The 21,125-nt window shown below is 40.0% G+C and overlaps 1 protein-coding gene across 2 annotated transcripts in view; it reads right to left on the bottom strand.

The window, feature by feature from the left end:
* Positions 1-1,115: 1,115 nt before the first annotated feature.
* Positions 1,116-21,125, bottom strand: part of ALPK2 (alpha kinase 2) — a 97,783-nt gene continuing 77,773 nt past the window's right edge. For both annotated transcript variants that reach the window (XM_089497075.1, XM_089497084.1), the window contains exons 12-13: positions 16,968-17,016; positions 1,116-5,656 (exon numbers count right to left, since the gene is read on the bottom strand). In XM_089497075.1, the coding sequence (XP_089353201.1) occupies positions 5,440-5,656; positions 16,968-17,016 (266 nt within the window). In that variant the 3' untranslated portion in view covers positions 1,116-5,439. The remainder of the gene's footprint in view (positions 5,657-16,967; positions 17,017-21,125) is intronic.

Raw genomic sequence — 21,125 nt, 5'->3', positions numbered from 1 at the left:
GGATTGACTGCTAGTTGCCTTGAAAACTGCCTGAACTCTGACTATTCCTTCTGTTTACCCCTTGGTATCAGACTGACTGTTGACTCATGAAAGACCTGGACTGGATTAAACACCCACTGCTTTCTCTTCACCCACCTTGGAACCAATCTTTTTTCTTGCTTAAGACACTGAAGCTTTGAGGTGAGAGTTTGGCTAGCTTTCCAAGGGCAAAAACAGGTCAGGGATCAGCAATGGCTTCTCCTGAGGGTATTTCTATTGCCTCCTCTTGGAGAAGCCAGCTCTGCATTGCATATGGGACACTTCAACTAGCCTGTAGCCATCAGGTACACTGGGTGGCACTGTCCAATCACCACTGATGCAGCAAAATTCATCCATGCATCCAATTCACTTTTGTACATGGAATGGTGGGGAAACATCTTGGACCACCCCTGTCTCTCTATACCTTCTATGTCAGATAAGCTGTTTCCTCCCCATGAAGGAAAAGTTTCTGTTCTATGGAATGTAGTCCAATGCTGAAACCACTACATCAAACTGGATTTTTAAAAGTAACTAAGGCCTGTTGGTTGAAGTTATGTTTGATAAATGAAAGAGTAGGGATTCCTCACAAAAAAGCTATAATATTATTTGGTGGCCCTTGGGACTATACCTGTAACTAATTACTTTTTAAAAACTATTTTCCGTGCTCAGAGATGGACTTATTGCTAGCATTCTTGACTTTTTAAAACAAGCAATAAACTATGAGACAGAGCATTTACTGAACTGCCTCACAACAGAAAAAAAGTTGTTGTTATGTGCCTTCAAGTTAATAATGACTAATGAGAACCATATAATGGGGTTTCCTTGGCAAGACTGATTTACCAAGTTTAGCATTGCCTTCTGCTTAGACTGAAAGAGTGGGACTTGTCCAAGTCACCCAGTGGATTTCCATGGATGGCTGGATTTGAACCCTGGTCTCCTTGAGTCTTAGTCCAGCTCTCAATTCACTATACCATGCTAACATCCAGCAGACAAAAATGTGTAGGCTAAGTAGTTAAAATTCCCTAGTGATCATTTATCACACCATGATAACACAAAGAAACAAAATTTTATTGTAGTAATGAATAAGTGACAGCACCAAAGTGGGGTAGAAATACCAATGGTCTTATTGAAGATTCAGCCAAAATGTAAATGGAGACAAACTGACAGCAATGATATATATCAGGAAAGCATAGGAAAAACTAACGGTCTTATCCTAGATCAACCTAATTGTCACAAACCACAAGTAATATCATGTGTTAATGTTTTATCTCTCGACTACATAAAATTGAGGCTCCATATGAAGCCTTATATAAATAAATGCTTGTTACCATTTCCCTGAACGCAGAAAGCAGCATGTCACATCAACGTTGCTAGATTTTTAATATGTAGAAACTATCTATCTATCTATCTATCTATCTATCTATCTATCATGGTCCACATATAGCTTTATCATCTAATCCAGTGGTTCCCAAATTTCAGTACTCCAGGTAGGTTTGGACTTCGGTTCACAGAATCCCCAGCCTACTTAGCCAACAGTCAGGAATTCTGGGAGCTGAAGTTGAAAACATCTAGGAGACCAAAGTTTGGGAACCATTGACCTAATCCATTTGTGAGACCTAGAACAGAGGAGCTCTTTTGAAATCATTTTGAATTATCCTGGTTCCTTATTTTATCCCCACACAACTCTGTGACATAATCAATAATGAGAGATAGTAATTAGCAGAAGGTCATACAATAAGTTTTGTAGATAAGGCAGCATTTTTATTCATGTCTCCAAGGGTCTTAGTCCAACACCCAGATCACAGTATCAGACTAGTTTACTGCTGAATTAATAATTACTCATATATTTTTTTAAAAAGCAATATTAATTCTGTATCATTGGAAGGGGGAAGTTCACTGCTAGGCAGAATGTCACAAAAGTGTGTAAGAGACTTCTAGAAATCTTCCTCAACTGGACAGTATACATAAAAAAGTAGGGAATGGAGGAAGAAACAGAAAACTCCAAAACAAGATCTGCAGTTCAATTCAGTCTCAACACAGACACTACAGATTGAATAAAAATGCTGCTGGTGTACAGCTATCCAGTTACACTTAGCAATGCATTCTGGAATAAAGAAATAATGACAGGTCTCTATTTCTAAAACCACAGAAAACTAACTACTACTCAGAGGTATGTTGCTTAGATGACACACACAGGTTCCCGAGTCAGCACGGAACAGCAAAATGATGGGGTTATATAGGCTAAGGATAGAAATTGTGTGTTCCTCCAAAATTGTTGGCGTGCAAGTCCAAACAATCCTAGCCAAGATAGCCAATAGCGAGGAATGCAGTGAGTTGCAGTTCAAAAACATTTGGAGGGCCACATGAGTCCTACCAATTATTTATATAATATTGCCAACTTTCCCCCCTTTATTTCACAGTAACACCAGGACAGATGTAGCCAAACAGTATAAGAATACAGTCAAGATGGCAAAAGTTGCTAGTGAGGAAGATCACACAAACCAAGAGAGTCTGTAGCAGTTTGCATTTACCTGAGCCTAAATGGAAGGGCAAGCTTCCATTCATCCTCTCCTCTCCCCCCCCCCCCCACTGAGTTGACCAAGTGCAAATTATTTTTGCACTTCAAACTCATTTTGCAAGCATGGAAGTAAGCCAAGGACAAACAGGGAAAGTGGGAGGAAGAGAGAGAAACTGGAACATTTTAAAACCAGCTGAAAAATGGGATGACAGAGGATTAATCAAGACTGCCCCTTCAAAATTGGGAAAGTTGGAAGCTGTGACACGATTCCAACCCCTTCTATAAACAAAGCTCCAATGAGAGAACTCAAAATCTTACACTCTTTTCTAACATTATGGTTGTTCTACAGCAGGGTTGGGCAAAGTGCAGTCAGTGGGCCGCATGCATCCCCAGAACCATTTTGTGGCCCTCAGGATCCTCCAGGGATCATATTGTGGGGAATAAAGTCACGCCAAGATGTTCAAAATGATATCTAGGAAGTGTTGACGACATCACCACCAGGTCTGAGCTCCCCTGGTCATTATGAAATGTTCACATATATTGGGGTATATGCTGTATACAACTCAGATCTCTTAAAACTATGATCTATCTCCAGCCCCATTTGGCACGTATTCAACAATGTGACATACCCAGTACTTTCAAGAAGTGAAAAGCTTCCTTGTAACAATATCCAGGTGTAAAGAGGAAGTAACTGCTAAAAATATGAAAATCGCTGACAGTGTTGAATTCACAATCATCATGGGGCAAAAAACTAGAAACAGTTGGTTCTCTCTTGCATAGCTCAGTTATCAACAGTGTCACACTACGTCCTATTTCAACAGGAATTTAATTGGGGGTGATGTATGGCTTATGCATATAATAGGGACAATTAGTACTCTGCAAATAATAAGGAAAGAACACCATTATTATAGTTCAGCAGTTTTGACCTGGAAACAATTGAGATGTAAAATGTATGCCTAACAGGGTTACAGGCATAATTAAATGAGCTACTCCTGTAGAACATAGTATTATGAAACGTAATCAGAAAATTGTCAGATTTTGAGCACTCATGTATGAATGCACAGCCTGCTCACATACATCCTGTCTTTTGGACTACAACTCCTGCAAACCATTGCTAGCATGGGGAGTGGAAGATTATAGGATTGTGGGGTCCAAAAATGTGACTCTGGGTCTATCTTGGACAGAGAATCAACCAACATTCTTTCAAAGCTTAGAAAGAACTCCCAGGTTTAAAAGACACCATAGCGCAAAATATTATTTTCAGGTTGTGGGGATGGAATAGTAAGTGAAGATGGTTGCCTTCTTGCCTTACATTTATTTACTTTTTAAAATCAGATTTATTTTTCACCTTTCTCCTGAAAATGGGAGTCAAGGCAGCTCACAATAAGACTAAACATAAAAATACAATTGAAACACAAAATAAAGGCAGATATTTTTTAAAAAAATTTATAATAAAAACACAGTTTTCAAAACTCATTAGTAAAGATGTGCTGGCCACTGTGGAATACAGTACTGGACAAAAATGGGATCTAGCAGGGGTCAGATTTCTTTTGCTGCACATCTCCATATTACTGCATACACCTATTACACTGCTCCATCAAAATATTTTCTGCTGCTAAAGTCAACTACATCTTCATCCATGCACAGCAAATGTACACCTCTCTGCCTTTCTTTGTCCCACACTTGCATACCAACTCATATCCTCCAACAGTCCCAAGTGGCAGGGACAGTCCTGACTAATCCTCTGTTATCCCACCTTTTCAACTGCTTTTAAAATGTCCCAGTTTCTTTCTGCTCTTCCCACTTTCCCTCTTTATCCTTGGCTTACTTCAGTTGCTGCAAACTGAATTAAAAGTGCAAAAGTAGTTTGCACTCAGGTAACTCAGTGAGGGGAGAGGAGAGGCATTGATGAAGTATTGCTCTTCCCAGTAGGTTTAATCAAAGGCAAACTACTGTACACTCTCAAGGCTTGCATGTTCTTCCTTATTAATAACTTTTGCCATCTTGACCACACTGTTATGTTGTTTGGCCACCTATGTCCCAGTTTCCATCAGTGAAATGTTGGAGGATATGACTACTACTATTGAGAGTATGAGCTTTTATACTGCTGCACAAAAGTTGGTGAGTAAAGGGTCCTCTAAGGCTGGAATTAGGGGAAAGATCAGGGGATAGAGAGCCACAAATAAAAGTATTGTGCTCATGAGCTCCATGCAGCCCACAGATTACCTGGTGAATCCCACTGTGTGTTTTAAATACTATAATCATACATTTGACATTACTGTCAATATTGAATACCAGTGCAAATACAAATTAAATTAAGGTCCACAGGTCAGTCCATCATCACTTGTTGCATCTGCCATCTTTTATGTCAATTTGTGAAGTAAGCATTCAGAAACATCTAACAATAGCGGTTGTTGCCTTTTCTATTTGAATAAAGATGCTGATGGATCAGGCTCACACATATTCTTGATGGAATACAACATATATCTTCTACCTCATGTGAGCAAAAAATATCCCCGCCCTTATATCTATACTTCGTTAGCAATTGAATTATATGGAGGGGGGGGGAAGTCTACAAGGGAATTTTCCCTGAAGGTCCAAGTTGAACACAACTGTCGAAGAACAAAATGTACAAGCAACCCCAACTATACTACCACTCCTAATAGTCTGCATACATTACTGTACTTAATATTGGGGTGCTGGCCTTTACAAATATGCAGGCATAGCTGTTTTCAGTCTCTGCACGCTGCCACTTTGTAGCCCTTATAGTTACTTGAATAAAATGGCTGAACGCTCAGATGGCATGCTACTGCCAGAATGTTCTGTTCTGAAAAATACAATGTACATTTCCAGAGGGGTCATATTGCACAGAGGATGTTTCTCTTGGAAGGGAGCCCAAACATCTATGTTTTCTTGGCTGCCGGTACATTCACCACCGTCTTTTTTACAGAACTTGAGCTTGGCTGTGACTTGGTTTTAGGGACCGAGAGCTTCCTCTGTTTCTGAGAGCTGGTTTGAAGAGGTTTCAGTCCGAGCATCTCACAGTATTTATTACACTGGTGGAGGGCCTTAAACTGGTCAATAAATGAGATGGAGCAATTGCCTTTGAAACCTTTGTACCTGTAAAGATACAAAAAGGAGAAAAGACACAGAGAGGGTTATTAAAACTTTCAAATGCACTGCATTTTTATTTTGCAAAATCTGCTAACACATTCAGATCTCTTATAAATAGCAAGGAAAAATAGCTGTGCTTTGATTTCCTCCCTGTCAATAAATTCTGGATTAACCTCAGAAAAATTGGCTGTCACAGTGAAAATGGTCAGGCCTATGGCCCGCCTCAGCAAAATGACAACAGAGTATAGAAAAGAATCGCTTGGAAAGGTTAATTTTGGGGAATACAGTTCCCAGAATTTCCTTGTCATCATGACCTTGTCCATGCTGGCTGGGCAGTCTGAGAATTTTAGTCCAAAAAATGACATTTCCAAACTCTGTTGATAACAGAGGCCATCCATTCCTCTACACATGCCAGATAAGAAGAAAAATACAGCAGGCATATTATCAGAAATATAAACTGGCTAAGCAAGCTAAAACCACTATTACAGCATGCTGGCTCTGAAGAAAATTTTCATGTGAGGGGACTACTTCTGTATCAGGAGGCAATGCCCTCATTTGGGCACCGCTCTCCTGCAACTACAACCTTGAAAAACACCACATATTTCATTGAATATTTCTGTTTCACCTTAACAATAAACATACAACTTCACAACCATTTTTACAAGAAAAGCAAAGAAACTTCAGCATTCAGGACACAGAAATGTACTGGTAAAATCACAGGTGGTCTTTCCCAAGTTAAAAGCATGTTTAAAGCCTACAGAAATTGATGGATCTGTGTCTTCCTTTTCTGAGCTCACAGCAGGACTGAAAAATGTGCATTCCTTTGCAAAGGCGTCAATGCTATTAACCCACCTCCGCTACTCTTAAAATGTCATGACTGAATTTATCTTCACCCTTGCTATCTCTCTCTTTTCTCTTCAATCCTTCCTCCCTCTTCCTCCCCCTCCCTCCCTTTTTGTCTGGCATATCCACCATTCTGCAACAAAATCAGATTAAAGCAGGTACAGAAATATGAGGGGATTTGTACAAAAGACCATCCAGCGTCGAGGAGGAAGGTTCCATAAAAACATTTAAGGTTTCGTACAGTGTTCACAGCTGCCATGAAAGCTCTTCAGCTGGCCTGCCTGTCTTGTTTTAATAAAAATGCTTGAAAGCTTTCCCCTTTTTCTTGTTCAAGATCAGTCTAATTTTCTTCTGTAGGAGGTGCCTGTCATTTTGAACATTCTGCTTCATGCAGTTTTCCCCAGGTATCAGTGAAGCTGCTGCTGAAAATACACATTTGGGAGCATGCATACACACTCACAACTACAGTCCCAGTGACAATAACCAATCTCTTAAAACTTTAAAAAAATAGGTGCACAGTCATAATGCAGTTTAATTCTGCATTTCTCCCGTTCTACTAGAACTGAACAGAGACAAAGTAGGAAGGCAGCAATAGTAAATGTACAGCTCTCTGATCATCAGTAATCTCACATAATGAAAGGCCACCAAGAAACATCCAGACTGGGATGGAACATGTGATTCTACCCTGAAAGTAGTGGCAGCTCTTAGGCTGATTACACAAATCCTAACGTTTTCCAAATATACCTTCCTCCTCTGTCGCTTTCTTGTACACACAGTTGAGAACAATACACATATTGCCATTCCTGTAGTTAACTGCAAACACAGACCTTTTCCCTGATCTTCTCACGAATCTGTACAGCACAACTCCGAGATCAGGCCATGCTCACAAGCATGGAGATTATCATGATACATACCTGATTTTTATTATTCAAATATTTGTCCACCCCTTTATATCCAATTATCATCATCATCATCATCCCATAATTATGTACAGGAAAGAACAGAAATAGAGGGGAGATACTAAAACAAAACAAAAACTTTGTTGGTGGGGTCATTTGTTTTATTTTGTTATTCAACAGCAACTTTGGAACTGTTTCCAAGAGACCATTCCTTCCAGTCTACCTGAGCTGATGTATATTGCTGGAAAAACCCTGTTCCCTTTTTGAGGAGGGGGAGAATAGACCAACATTTCACAGGTGAAAACTAGAACACACATGGCCAAGTAATGCTAGAGTTTGTTCAGGATGGCAAAAGTTATTAATGAGGAAGAACACACAAGCTAGGAGATACTGCAGCAGTTTGCTTTTGCCTCAGCCTGTTGGGAAGGGCAAGATTCTGCTCCTCCTCTCCTCTACCCCCTGCTGAGTGAACTGGGTGCAAACTACTTTTGCACCTTGAACTCACTTTGCATGGACTGAAATAAAATGATGTAAAGGGGGGGAGTGGGGGAGAGAAATAGGGGCATTTTAGAAGCAGCTGGAAACATGTGATAATAGGGGAATAATTGGGACTGTCCCTACCAAATTGTGATAGCTGGAGAGAAGCAATAGCAGCTTCATTTATATACCCCTTCCTACTACCTAAGCAGTCTCTAGGTGGTTTGCAACTGTAAGCTCATTGCCCCCAACAAGCTGGGTATTCATTTTAGCGACCTCAGAAGGATGCAGGCCCGAGTCGAGCTGAGCCCTTGGCTGGTATTGAACTCGCACCCTTATGGTTTGTGAGTGAATGGCTGCAGTACTGGCATTTAACCACTGCGTCACCGGGGTACAGTATTATAACTAACAATTCATATAACTTTAGCAACATGCCAGCTATTGTAGTGTGACTCCTTTCCATACTCTGAAAGTGCAGTGGGTCCTTGTTATCCCCTGGGGTTCCAGGATACACACACACACACACACACAGTGAAAACCAAAATCTGTGGATGTCCAAGCCCCATTAAATACAATAGAGTAGTAAAATGGTGTCTCTTATATAAAATGACAAAATCAAGCCTTCCCTCTTGGAGTGTATATTTTTAAAAATATTTTCAAGCCATGGATGGCTGAATCCATAAATAAAGAATCCATGGATATGGAGGGGCGGCTGTTATGTCTGAGACCTAGACCTCCTCATATCAGACATATGCTCATCTTCCAGAGAGGTAACAACACCGGGATGAATAGAAGTTGCACTGTGGGTGCATTATAATCCCAGTCTCTGACAAACAATAGCCATGGCCATGTTGCCGTGCCTCTGACTATGTGAATGTAATGTAAGGAGAAGGAGAGCTCTCTCTCTCTCTCTTTTAAATCTTATCTGAAAGCAAGGGGCCCACACATTGATTATCACCAATCCCCTCTAACATCCTGAAAATGTGAACTCTTTGTTTGTGCTTTTCCCAAAGAAAATGCTATTTAATTGATTTGATTCCAGCCTCTTTTCCCATTTGGCTTAATTGGTTTAGCATTCTCAAAGTGGTTGGAGAATTGATATTTATCTTTTTTAAAAAGCCTGGTAGAGTGGGGTTGATTATATATTCCATCGACAAAGGTTAATTTCCTGACTTTGATACCTTAACCTCACTTTATTCAGAAGGCTGAAGGGATTTTGCCTTCTTTTTAAAAAGGGTGACATGTGCCCTCTACTGAATGAAATTATATTGCAGCCATTTTTGTACAGCAAACAGTATTTTAGTGTGGTGAAAAAAAAATGGAAGTTATAATGATTTATATTAAAATTCCCTCTCTTAGGTTTTGGGTCAGAATAAAACCTAAGAGAGGGAATTTTAATATAAATTTAAAAACCACAAACATTCAAGTAAACTGTAACATGCAGCACAGCAACTAGGGAAGACAACCTCAAGTAACAGGATTAGCAACAGTCCTGTAATCAAATTGCCCAGGCAGAAGCAGAGACTGATACTACTGCTATGCCAGTACTTGGGAGATTATCACACATAGATGGGATAGGGATGGGATCGCTCCCCTGTCCTTATCCTGTCCTTAACTCGTCTGTGACTGTGATAGTGCAAAAGACTTTCAAATTGTAGCACCGATCCTGCCATTCATCCATCATTAAAGTGGCATTGCAATAATGCAAACCTCCATTGTTGCAAAATGCCAGCCAATGTCGCTTTAATGACAGGTTGATGACAGGATCTGTGCAACGTCATCTGTAAGCCTTTTGTGTGATCATGGTCAATCACACTTTTCAGATGGGTTAGTGACAGGATTTGTTTGATGTCGTCTAAATGTCCTTCCCACTATCACGCAGGAAAGATGGGGCAAGGACAGGATACCCCCATGTGATAATCTCCATAGTTTCAGAAAAGAGTCAACAACACATAATGCCAAAAATGGCAGGAAATTTCATAAAATGGCAGTGCCTAACAAATATGAACTGTGCCAGCAATGACACTCACATATAGAGCTGCCTTGTGCCTCCGAGCCTGCACTCCCTTTTCTGGTCCATAGGGAGAGACAGAGAGTATCAGGGTGAGAGCACTGCTTTGAAATCTTGTGTGCACATGTGTATATATTCTGCATTTGATGTTTTTGCATTTGACTGGCCTACTCTGTGTAACTGTGGTTAATAGTTAATGTCTTCACCTGGGGCTGCCTTTGCAATATTACCAAAGACAGCCCTCTGATATTGTAAGAGGTTGTTCCCAGGTCTCACATTTTGGCCCCCAAATCTTGCATCCCTATCCACACACCATAATGATGGCATACCTCCATCACCACACACAGAGTCCTTCAGTCTTTTAGATGTACTCACAGGTGGTGTTTTGACTGATTATCAAAACACCACCTGTGAGTACCCCCTTCCTGCCCCAATAGGCTATGGCCTATTGCCAGACCTCACTCCAACCCTCTGTGGAATATTTGGGAATAAGCTGAGACCCATGAGACTGGTCAGGGGAGGATGAGGCAGGGAAATGCTGAAAACAGATGGAACCCATACCTTTTCAATTATCATTTATCATTACTTAGCAAGGAATACCATTCCCTCCTTGCAGGCACAGTAATTCATGGAAAAACATGAGGAAGTGGTAACAACAACAATTTGTAAGGGCAAGAGAAGGACAGGAGGATTCTGTTTTGCTAGAACGGAGGAATGGATTGTACATGTATGTACAGTTCACGTGCCATGGAAATGATACTGAAATGATGCCCCAAAGAGTTGTTTTTCACTGTGCTATCATATCTACAAGCTGACATTCTGTTAGTGGAATGCATATGTGTAAGTCCATTTCCATTCCATATTCCATTCCTCCATCCACACTGACAAAAGCTACCCTGGATGTACCACAGAGTTGCTCTGGTCCTCTCCATGGCCATTCCAGGCCTGGTGAGATCAGGGAAGGATTAGAGAAGTGTCTGGCTATGTTCCCGTGGCAAAATGTGAAATGATTACAGTACACGATCTACTGAAACCTCTGGAGGGTCCTAGCAGATCTCTGCAGAGGGTGCAATCTTTTTGTGTCTGGTTACATAACATAGTCATATGCCCCTCTGATTTACCACCACTCCAGGCACGCAGTGGACATGCACTGAGAGTCTACAGCAACAGTATGGAACAGAGGTTGGTGAATTACCAGTTGTAGTGCAGCTCCACATGTAGAATTTTTACACTACACTGGCCCACACAAGATTGTGTCCACTGAGTTTTCCTCCTCTACAAATAGTATCCAGTAGTGATTTTCTCCTGAATGCTAATTCAGCTAAGGGATGAAGGAGAAAGGCATGCCACTAGAATGTCATTTTGGCAGGCACAATTTGTAGCCTGCTCAGAATCTTTTCACAAAACAAAAATACAAAAACCTCGATAATATGCTGTCCACCAAGATGATCAGGTAATAATACACGGAAATCAAATAGTCCTATCTTTGATTGGAGATGTCAGCCTTATCCTATGACAACTGTTGAATCAAGGACCTCTTTGATATTAAAAACCATTTGCTTCAGCATTTCTTGCAAGATCAAGCTGACTGCTACAAGCATACTTGGGACTATTTGAATTTCAAATTACAGTTTAAAAATTATATTTACTTGGATCTATTTTATTTTAATTTTTTTGCTACTCAACTTGAAATTGTATTGCCTGTCATTTACTACCCTTTGTCCTTAGTCCCCACATGGCCAAGCAGGGGAGTGACTTCTGCCTGTATTGAAATCCCTCCAGATCAACTAACCTAGCAACAGAAGTCACATCTGAGACAAAATGAAACCAGTGAAGCTGTGAAAGGATGCATGGTGTATTTTGTGCTTTTCAGTTGGCTCCATAAAGTTATCACTGTTTTGTGGATTTTGTATTTTGTTATATTTTGCTGCACGGGTGGGCAAACATAGCTACCCCTGAATACGTTTCTTGGAATTTTATATTCTGGGGGCTTTTTATTCAGTCGCTGCTGCAAGTTTGTGTACTAGCTACTCTAAACCAAGTGCATCAGTTTCTTCCTGAGGTTGTCAGATCTCAGAGCCTAGCCCTGAGTTCTTGGTTTTCATGGACTATCTCTAGGCAAGAGATGAGGTTGCAAACTGCCCATTTTTGGGGTGCGGCGGGTTGCCATAATTGTCCACTATTACCAGGGACAAAATGTGGAACAAATTCTAGACCAAACTGTAGGACAACTGCAGGACAAAACTCAGCCCAAAAGAAAAATGGAGGACCTTAAATGTCCTACATTTTGAGCTGAGTTTTGTCCTGCAGTTGTCCTACAGTTTGGTCTTGAATTTGTCCTACATTTTGTCCCTGGTAATAGTGGAAGGGGTCTGTGTAAATCTCCAGTTCACTTAGTGGAGCACCAGCTTGCTACGGTTTGCTTCATGCAACTTGCAAAGGCTCTCAAGGGAATCTATACATATGTATTTAGTTAGGTGGGGCACTTCAGGGGCCAAAAATGTCACATTAAGTTGGTTCAAGTGTAATACAGAGCCATAGTATAAGCATTACAAGAAGAAACATGCACAAAACATGGTCTTCTCCTCTGGCACAATCATGAAATGCTCAGAAACTTTCACTTCCTTTTTAAAAACAGCAACAGCCACAGCTTGAACCCAACCTGTGGTTGGCATATCCATTATCAGTAAATCCATTAGCAAATCTATCAGCAAATATTTCTGATAACCAAAAAACAATGGTAACAACAAAATGACTAACACTCACCCCTACCAAATTATAATGCTGAAATTAAGAGAACTGGGCAATGGCAACCAGGTGTGCATAGCTGCATCAAAGAACTGTGAGGTCTTTTCATTACTGCTACTCAGAACAAATCTGTGGCTGAAAATACTTTAACTGTGAGTAGTTGCCCCTGAGTTGGTGAATCTTAAATAAATACTTTTTTAAAAACACAAATAGATCCTGTGACCCTGAATTCTGCCTTCTGCTTTAAGAAGCAGGCCTGTATCAAGAGGCCATAATTAAGATTATCTGCAAAATCGTAAATGGTAGCTGCTGATCTTTTCCTTGCAGGCAGGCTGGGCAGCAGAAGAAAGGAGAGATTGTGAGCCCAGGGGGGTAGCTAGCTTCTTTTATGTAATGCTTAACACAAATCATGTGCAAACCTTTCTACTACTTTAAATATGAGGATTGCAAAAGCCTCAAGTCATTTCTATGTTTGTAATCCTCATCTATAACATAGATGTTGAATTCATCCTATACTCTGCTGGGAAAGTTTATAATTCTGGAGTTTAAAATTTAGATGGTTTTCTTATAATCATTTTTTTTAAAGTCGCCATTGTTAGATATTTTTTTCTCAAAAAAAAAATAAAAATAGAAATATGAACCAGCATCATTCTTTCTTAGTCAGCTTCTGGATTCCTGGAATTTTCTTCTTTACCTCTTAAAGAGATATATGGCCTTTAGCCATTGCTGAAAATACTATATGGAATATTAATCAGACTGATTCCCTGGAACACATATTGAATGCTCATTAAAAGCATATAACATTAGGGCAAAGAAAATAAATGGCCATGAATTATTCATAATGCTTTGCCTTAGTGGCTTTTATTAAGTCTCTGAATAATGATTTAACAGCAAGACACTGGAGTATCCTTTCCCTAGTTCAAATATACTTGGAATACAAATAAGGTATTAGCATTAGCTAAATCACAGGTATGTTTCTTTGGTAGGTTGGACTATTTGAAAATGTAATGGCCAAACTGATGACAAATATTCAGCCCTAAAGAATATGAACAGGGATCATGAATTAAGGGCTTGAAGAAATTTTAATATGTTGTGCTTATTTATACATTAAAATATTTTATATGTTTTTATATTTGTTTGTTTACTAACAGCCTGACATGCACTCATGGTATAAAAAGTCTAAAACCTACAGTAACCTTTAGATTTTGAAGTAGCTCTCAGTTGAAAATATGACAGCATAGCAGGCAGGAAGGTAAAAATCTCTTGATCTTGATTTTGTTGAGTTTTGTATCAGATGCCAAGACTTTGTATGCGTTTTCCAAACTGAAATATGTACAATTTCCCCTTATTTTCCCCCTAATTGGCACAATTTGCCTAATTTATACTTTTCTTGTTGACTAAAGCATGCAACTGTGCATCTCCCCTCCCTCCACATTATGCACACTCTAGGTGTTTACATTCAAAATATACATATTGTTTTGCACACACTTCCGCTTTTCATAACTGCCCTGTCAGCCTAGCAAATGTGAGAATGCTAAGGGTAGGAGGCCATTTTCTCAGAAGTCTTGGGAAGAGTGAAAACCCTAGTTTTATTGAAACTGTTGAGTCCCAACAAAATCTCCTTCCAACCCTAGAGGCAGATACTTTATTTCTGTACAGGGTATAGCTGCTTGCCACTTGCTTAGCCCAAAGGCTTCCTGCATATACACTACCAGACGAAGCAGCAGCAGAGGGTTAGGCTGTGCTAAATGGATCACATCCATTGAAGCCAGTCTCTTAAAGCACTGAGGATAAGAATAGCTTAGAAGATGACAAAACTGAGGCTGACGTACTTTGGCCACATCATGAGAAGGCATGACTCACTCAAAAAGACATTAATGCTTGTAAAGGTGGAGGGCAATAGAAACAGAAGAAGATTGCACACCGGATGGCTAGACTCAGTTAGGGAGGTCACAGGCATGAATCTGCAGGACTTAAGAAGAGCAGTAAAGCACAGGGAAGCTTGGAGATGTCTAATTTACAAGGTCACCAGGAATTGGCCCTGACTTGAGGGCAGTCAACAACAACAACAACAAACATAGGCTTGCCAGATCTCAGCCTTGCAAGCTGGTGCTCTACTAAATGAGCTGGAGCCCTTTCCTCTTGCCTGGAGCTGAGACCACCCAAACTGGAGAATTTGCACCCTTTTCTCCCATGTGAGATCTAGCAACCCTAACTAAATCCTTCTCATTCTTCCAACAGCTTACTAAACAGGGGCATCTATACCATCCCCCCACCCCATCCAGCTTCAATAGAAATATCCTCTCTCCCCTGGGGTGATTTGATTACTCATCTTTTAAGGCCAACATATAAATTGCCAGGGTGGTATTGGTTGCTCCTTTCCCATAATTAAATTCCATGGTATTTGGACACCATGCACTATACCAAGTTGGTTGGATGATGTAATATCACTCTAGGATAGGCAACTGTGTTTCTTTCCTGGTGGGCAAAGAGACAGTGTCAGTAATCCACTGCTTGTTGTTGTTGTTGTTGTTATCTGACACCTTCCTCATGTGTGCCTTCAAGTCATTTCCAATTTATGGTGACCCTAAGGCAAACTATCATGGGGGTTTCTTGGCAAGATTTGTTCAGGTTTTATCATTGCCTTCCCCTCTGTGACTTGCCCAAGGTCACCCAGTGGGTTCACTGGCCAAGCAGAGAATTGAACCCTGGTCTCCAGAGTTGTAGTCAAAAACTCAAACCACGATGCCATAATGGCTCTCCTACATTCCCCATCCCCACACATAAGAAAGAATGAAGAAAATCCCATTCCTTCTAGAATCTTCAAGTTATTTTAATGTTCAATGTGGTTCAGTTCCTGACTAGCTGTTGCAGCTGAGGCAGTCTTCCTACATATCCAGTTCTACTTTCACTTGCAAATTGGCATGAGGACTCTCACTAATTTGCATAATATGATACTCTCAAAAATCTGAATTTACAAAAAGAGAATTATGGTGAATAGTCTCTATTCTATTATTGTTTCAGTTTCCTTCCAGCAATGATAACCATTCATATTTCTTTTCATTTATGTTCTTTGATTCTCCCCTCTTCATAGCCACCACAGAGTCCTCCCACAAATAAATAAATAACACCGTTCTCTCTATTTTCTGTCCTAGAATAATTTTTATCCCTTACATCTTGTTCCTTGTTTTCTTTATACAGTTTGTAGGAGAATTGCTGACCCTAAACAGCCTCTTCGCAACACCCGGAAGGGACATAACATCTTGATGAAAATCTTTTTGCTGATTTGAATTTGCTGTACACTGAGGGAATTAATAGGAATATTAAATTCTCCAGGGAAAAGATGGATGATACTGAAGCTCTGTATCTTTATCATAATGCACCAAGCTTGTTGTCTAAATACATAAAGTTGCAAAAATAAAAAGGTAAAAATATTTTTAAAACCAACCTCTTCACATTTTATTTACATGAAATATATACTAATCATCTCTTGCTTCTACTATCTTGTTGGCTTCTTTGCCTATTGCTTCCCTCTTTATGTTTACTCTTTTAAAGTTCTTGCTTTGCCATTTACTTGCTAACAGGAAAGAAGGCGGTCAAAATTTAAGGAAACAAGATGAATTATGGGCAGTGATTACTTGATTTTTTAAAAATAAAAATGTCTATCCTGGATAAATTAGCTAAAGCATCACTTAAACATGTTAAGACAACTGAAAGAACCTCAGTTGTTCACACACTTCTTCCATCTTGTACTTGAACTGTACTCCATTCATTTTCAGAGATAACCATGGATAGTTCTACAATTATGCATACCAACTACCGTTTGTATTATAACATACTTACTGATTAGGTTTCAAGAATTAAGGTAGGCAGAGTTGGATGATCAAAAATATAATATAAGCTAGCACTTCATATGCAGGGACTATATCTGATTGTGTGTTTCTAGGGTTGTGGAAATCAACTCAAGGCTCAAGCCTTGAGAAATAATATAGAACTTTTGGCTTTCCAATTTTTTCCCCCTTGGGCAGCATGCCAATTTATTCCTGAAGAAGTTAGTTGGGAGCTAGAGATAGATTTCTGTATGTTAAAAGGAGAACATGCAAAACATTTATCATTCCCTTTCCAAAGAAGCAAACGAAAAGATCCTTCAGTTTCCATTAACGTTTTATCAACCAGGAGAGGTTAATGGGAAAGTCCCACTGTGATTTGTTTTGCTTTGCAGAGATGTGGCAGAAAATAGATTTTGTGCACTGGAACTATCCTTATTAAATTTGCACTGTCACAAGACTGATGCACAAGTCAAAAAGCAGGTCATGGAGAAATGTGCTTTTTCACTCACCCTTTGGCTAGTGTTGCTATGCCAACGTCAGTCAGTTTCATTCCTACACCTACAAAACAAAACAGCAAGGCACATTACACACTAGACATTGCAAATTTTAAAAAGGACACACACGCGCACACACGGAGAGAGCTTTTATTAGCGTCATTGTTGATTATGTATGATGCTCATCACATTCTCTGTACATGCTGTATCAAATATTTAATTTCTTGAAGACAGGCTATTCATTCTAGTTTGTTCTTGGTTTGGTGCCTTACTTTTAAAAAAAAGTAAACAGGAACAATGAAAGAGTTCTTGGGCAAAAATGGAACTGGGACAATTTGCATGGACTGCTGCAAGTCATATGATGCTGGCTCCCTGATTTGGGAGGACTGAATACATGGAATGTCTTTATGTACTCATGTTTATTTTAAAATAATTCTGTGTATATAAGTCATGATATCAGAAGGCTACTCTGTATATCTCAATTGTTTAATATAACAGCCAGGATACTATTGCTAGATTCAGAATTCAAAGATATAGCTGTGTTGGTCTGTTGAATCAGTATGTAGAGAGACCTTGTAGCACTTTTGAGACTAAGGAGCTTATCACACTAGGGGAGATCCCGTGTGAAAACAGGAGTTAAGCACAATTTAAAGTACATTCCAATGTAAAAAAAACCTTGCAAATTTGAGCAGTTTATCGCACTAGGGACTTCCCAAGTGAAATAATGCAAAGTTAATCTGAATGCAAAGCAGAGAAAAATGGCAGCTTTTTTTACTTCCGGGTTGTTCCAAAAGTAAAAAGCTCCCATTTTTCTCTGCTTTGCATTCAAATTAACTTTGCGTTATTTCACTGTGACATTATGTGATAAACTGTGGGCATTTCCTAGTTTAAATCTCATTTTAAATCTTTGCTTTAAATCTCGCTTAACTCCCATTTTCCCACGGAGTCTCGCTAAACTCCTAACTGAAAGAAAGAAGTTGGCAGCATGAGCTTTTGGAGACATTTCTGAAGATGTCAGCCACAGATGCAGGTGAAACATCAGGAATAAACTCTTCTAGAACATGGCGACATAGCCCTAAAAACCCACAAAAAACTACTAAAGTCTACATTGGAGAAAGTAGACTTTAGTCTACGAAAGCTCATGCTGCCAACTTCTTTATTTCAGTTAGTCCCAAAGGTGCTACAAGATCTCTCTACATACTTACTGCTAGTTCAGCTAGAGTAGCCATTAAGGCAACAGGATTTACCTATGTGTTGACTCACATGATATTTTTTGTTGAAGATCTGTGTATATCAAATAAACAATGAATGTAATGCTCTTCCTCACTTGTTCAGCAGCTGAAGTAGTCTGACCGGATGCTCCACACAGTTTACACAACCCCTGGGGTGTCACCCAGTTCAGTCCACACTCCCCCTCACCTCCTAGTAACACCCCTGCATGTAATGGACAGAACAAAATCTGTAGCTGCACTGGAATCTGGCAGATTCTGTCTGTCCTGTGAACAGGTCTATATTCGCCTTCCTTAACTTAAAAATCCATGCATGCATATCAACCTCCTAAGGCATTGGCACTGGAATAACAGATCAGCCAAAATGAATACTTTTATTAAAGGCTATCTGCTCTATCTGCTTTTCAAACTGATTCCTAGCAGTGGCATAATGGAGGCATTTATTGCTGCATTTGTTACAGCGGTTGAATATAGCACCATTTGTGGGATTCAAATATTTGTGACAGCAAGTAATTCATTTTTTTTTTGCCTCTGACACCAAGTGACCTATTCTTTGAATGAGTATCGCTACAACCTTGAGTAGGTTAGAGAAAAGGAAATACATCAAAATCTTGCTGTAGGATTTTGAAGGCAGCCAGGGGAGTTCTCTACTTATGGGGGTCAATTCCCAAGCACGTAAGGAAGCAGTAACCGGATGATGATAGCCATTCATATTTCCCCTTTGTTTGCTGTTGCACCAGCAGTGTCTTTGCTTGTCTAGCGTGTCTTCTTTTCACACTCTGCTACTGTGCTGGTTGCACAGAATATGGATCCTCCACACACACACCCCATGGCTGGTTGGCATAAATGGAATAGAGTCTATCCATTCTAATTACTGATGAGCTTCCCAAACATTTTTATGAACCATGAACCAGCCACCCCTTTCTTTAGGGGTTTTGAGGTTTGAATAGAATGATTCCTTTTTGGAGTAGTGTTCCAGCTAGAGGCCATAGTGCAGGAAATTGCAGGCAACCCCTCTCACCAACTGAACACACGGTAGCAGCAGGCAACCAGAACAGCCTGCAGGGACAACCAGTGGATTCTATGCTAATTGTGGCCTACACCTCACATGGTGGCTCTGAGTAGCTCTGCTCATGATGAACCTCTGAAGCCATAGGCTCTGTAGTGAGTTGGGCCTCCTTTTAGCCTCATGTCATGACCAAACATAAACAGTTGGCCATTGTAATGAACCAGCGTGGCATAGTGGTTTGAGTGCTGAACTATGACTCTGGAAGGAAACCAGGTTTCAGTTCCCCTCTTTGTGATGAAAATGGATGACCTTGGGCAAATCCCATGCTCTCAGCTTCAGGGAAAGGCAATGGCAAACCTCTGCTGAACAAATCATGCAAAGAAAACCCCATGATAGGTTCACTTAGGGTCGCCATAAGTCAGAAATGACTTGAAGGTACACAACAACAACAACAGTGTAGATAAAGAGTCCATTTCTATTAGTGACTGTGTTTGATACTTCTTGCATTAAGCTTGGCAGTTTGAGGCTGGGAAAAGATATGAGGGCTGGGAACAGACTGGGGGAATTTTTATCTGTTGCTAACCTGCTTGTAAAGTTCCTATAGCTATGAGGGGAAAGATGGGTCATGCTTGTGCAACTTGATTTTGTTTGCTTTTGCATATATAACCCCTGAGAATCCATATTCCATTAGCCCAAGCCTGGAAGGGGGGAATGTACCCCAAAGTGCCCCATTTTTCAGGAATTTAATTGACAGGCAGGGATAATCCAGATAGAATTCGTTGTTTGGAGCCAAATGTACCAATGGGTGTGAAGGATGCTGGGCCCTATCAGCAAAAGAACAGGAATGCTCAGGGTGACCAGACATCCACTTTTTCCAGAACATGTCCTACATTTCATCCTTCTGTCAAGGAGGACTTCCAAGATGTCTGCCATTTTGAGCATGACTAAAAAGCATGAATTAGTGCTTTTAGCTTTTATTTTGTAATATCTTACATTTTTCTTGAATGTTCTGGATTTTACATTTTCTTCTCCTCCTTTGCACTTATGATATCTGGTCACCCTTAGAACAGAATCTCTACTGTGTGCCATCTGCTGCCTCTTTTACCACCAATAAAGCTTATCTTAAAGCAGTAATATGTAAGTATTCTGCACAGAGGGAACTCTTGGGGAAGCTTGGAACTACACCCAGTTCTGGAACAGGTCTCACACCAGGAGGGATCACATTAAACTCAGAGCAGCTGTGGGAAGAGCTGTGGTAAAATCAAGATGGATTTGCTAGGACCTGATGGCACATTCACTGGCTGCTCTTGCAACATGGAGCCCATAGGTGAACATTCTGCTCACTGCAGCACTCTTTTCTTTATTTTAAAGAATATTTTATAGTGGTGGGGATACCTGGACAGCTATGCCCATAATTTCATAAGTTCATTTTATTATAGTTTTATGTGGGGGTTTTGGGCTATTTGCCCATGTTCTAAAAGAGTTTATTCCTGATGTTTTGCCAGCATCTGTGGCCGGCATCTTCAGAGAAATTCTCTGAAGTGAAATAAACTCTTCTAGAACATGGACACATGGCCCCAAAACCCCATAAAAAACTATGGATGCCAACCATGAAAGCCTTTGACTTCTCATTTTATTATGCTAGCTTTGCCAATATTGGAATCTTTTCTACATCATAATAGTGGTAATTTGAAACAGGGCCATAGAAGCAAACTCTGTTTTATTTCTCTAGTCATCATGGTTTAATTAAATCTGGCACCACCATTTAAATGAACGTAAGTGAAAATGGCATGGTGAACTATAAAAAAGGAATTTAAAATGCAAATTTGCACATGCTCAAAAATGTTTCACCTTTTCAGTAGACAAGATTTTTTGGTATTGTTTTGTTCTAGCTCATCAGGAACACAGAAGCAGTTATAGAAGATGGAATAGATG

This window comes from Sceloporus occidentalis, unplaced genomic scaffold (genome assembly GCF_023333645.1).
Source record: "Sceloporus occidentalis isolate IW3139 unplaced genomic scaffold, rSceOcc1.0.p SCAF_1, whole genome shotgun sequence".
NCBI classification, from domain to species: Eukaryota; Metazoa; Chordata; class Lepidosauria; order Squamata; family Phrynosomatidae; genus Sceloporus; species Sceloporus occidentalis.
Note: the sequence above shows the minus strand (reverse complement) of the source record. Positions and strands in the feature narration are given on the sequence as shown.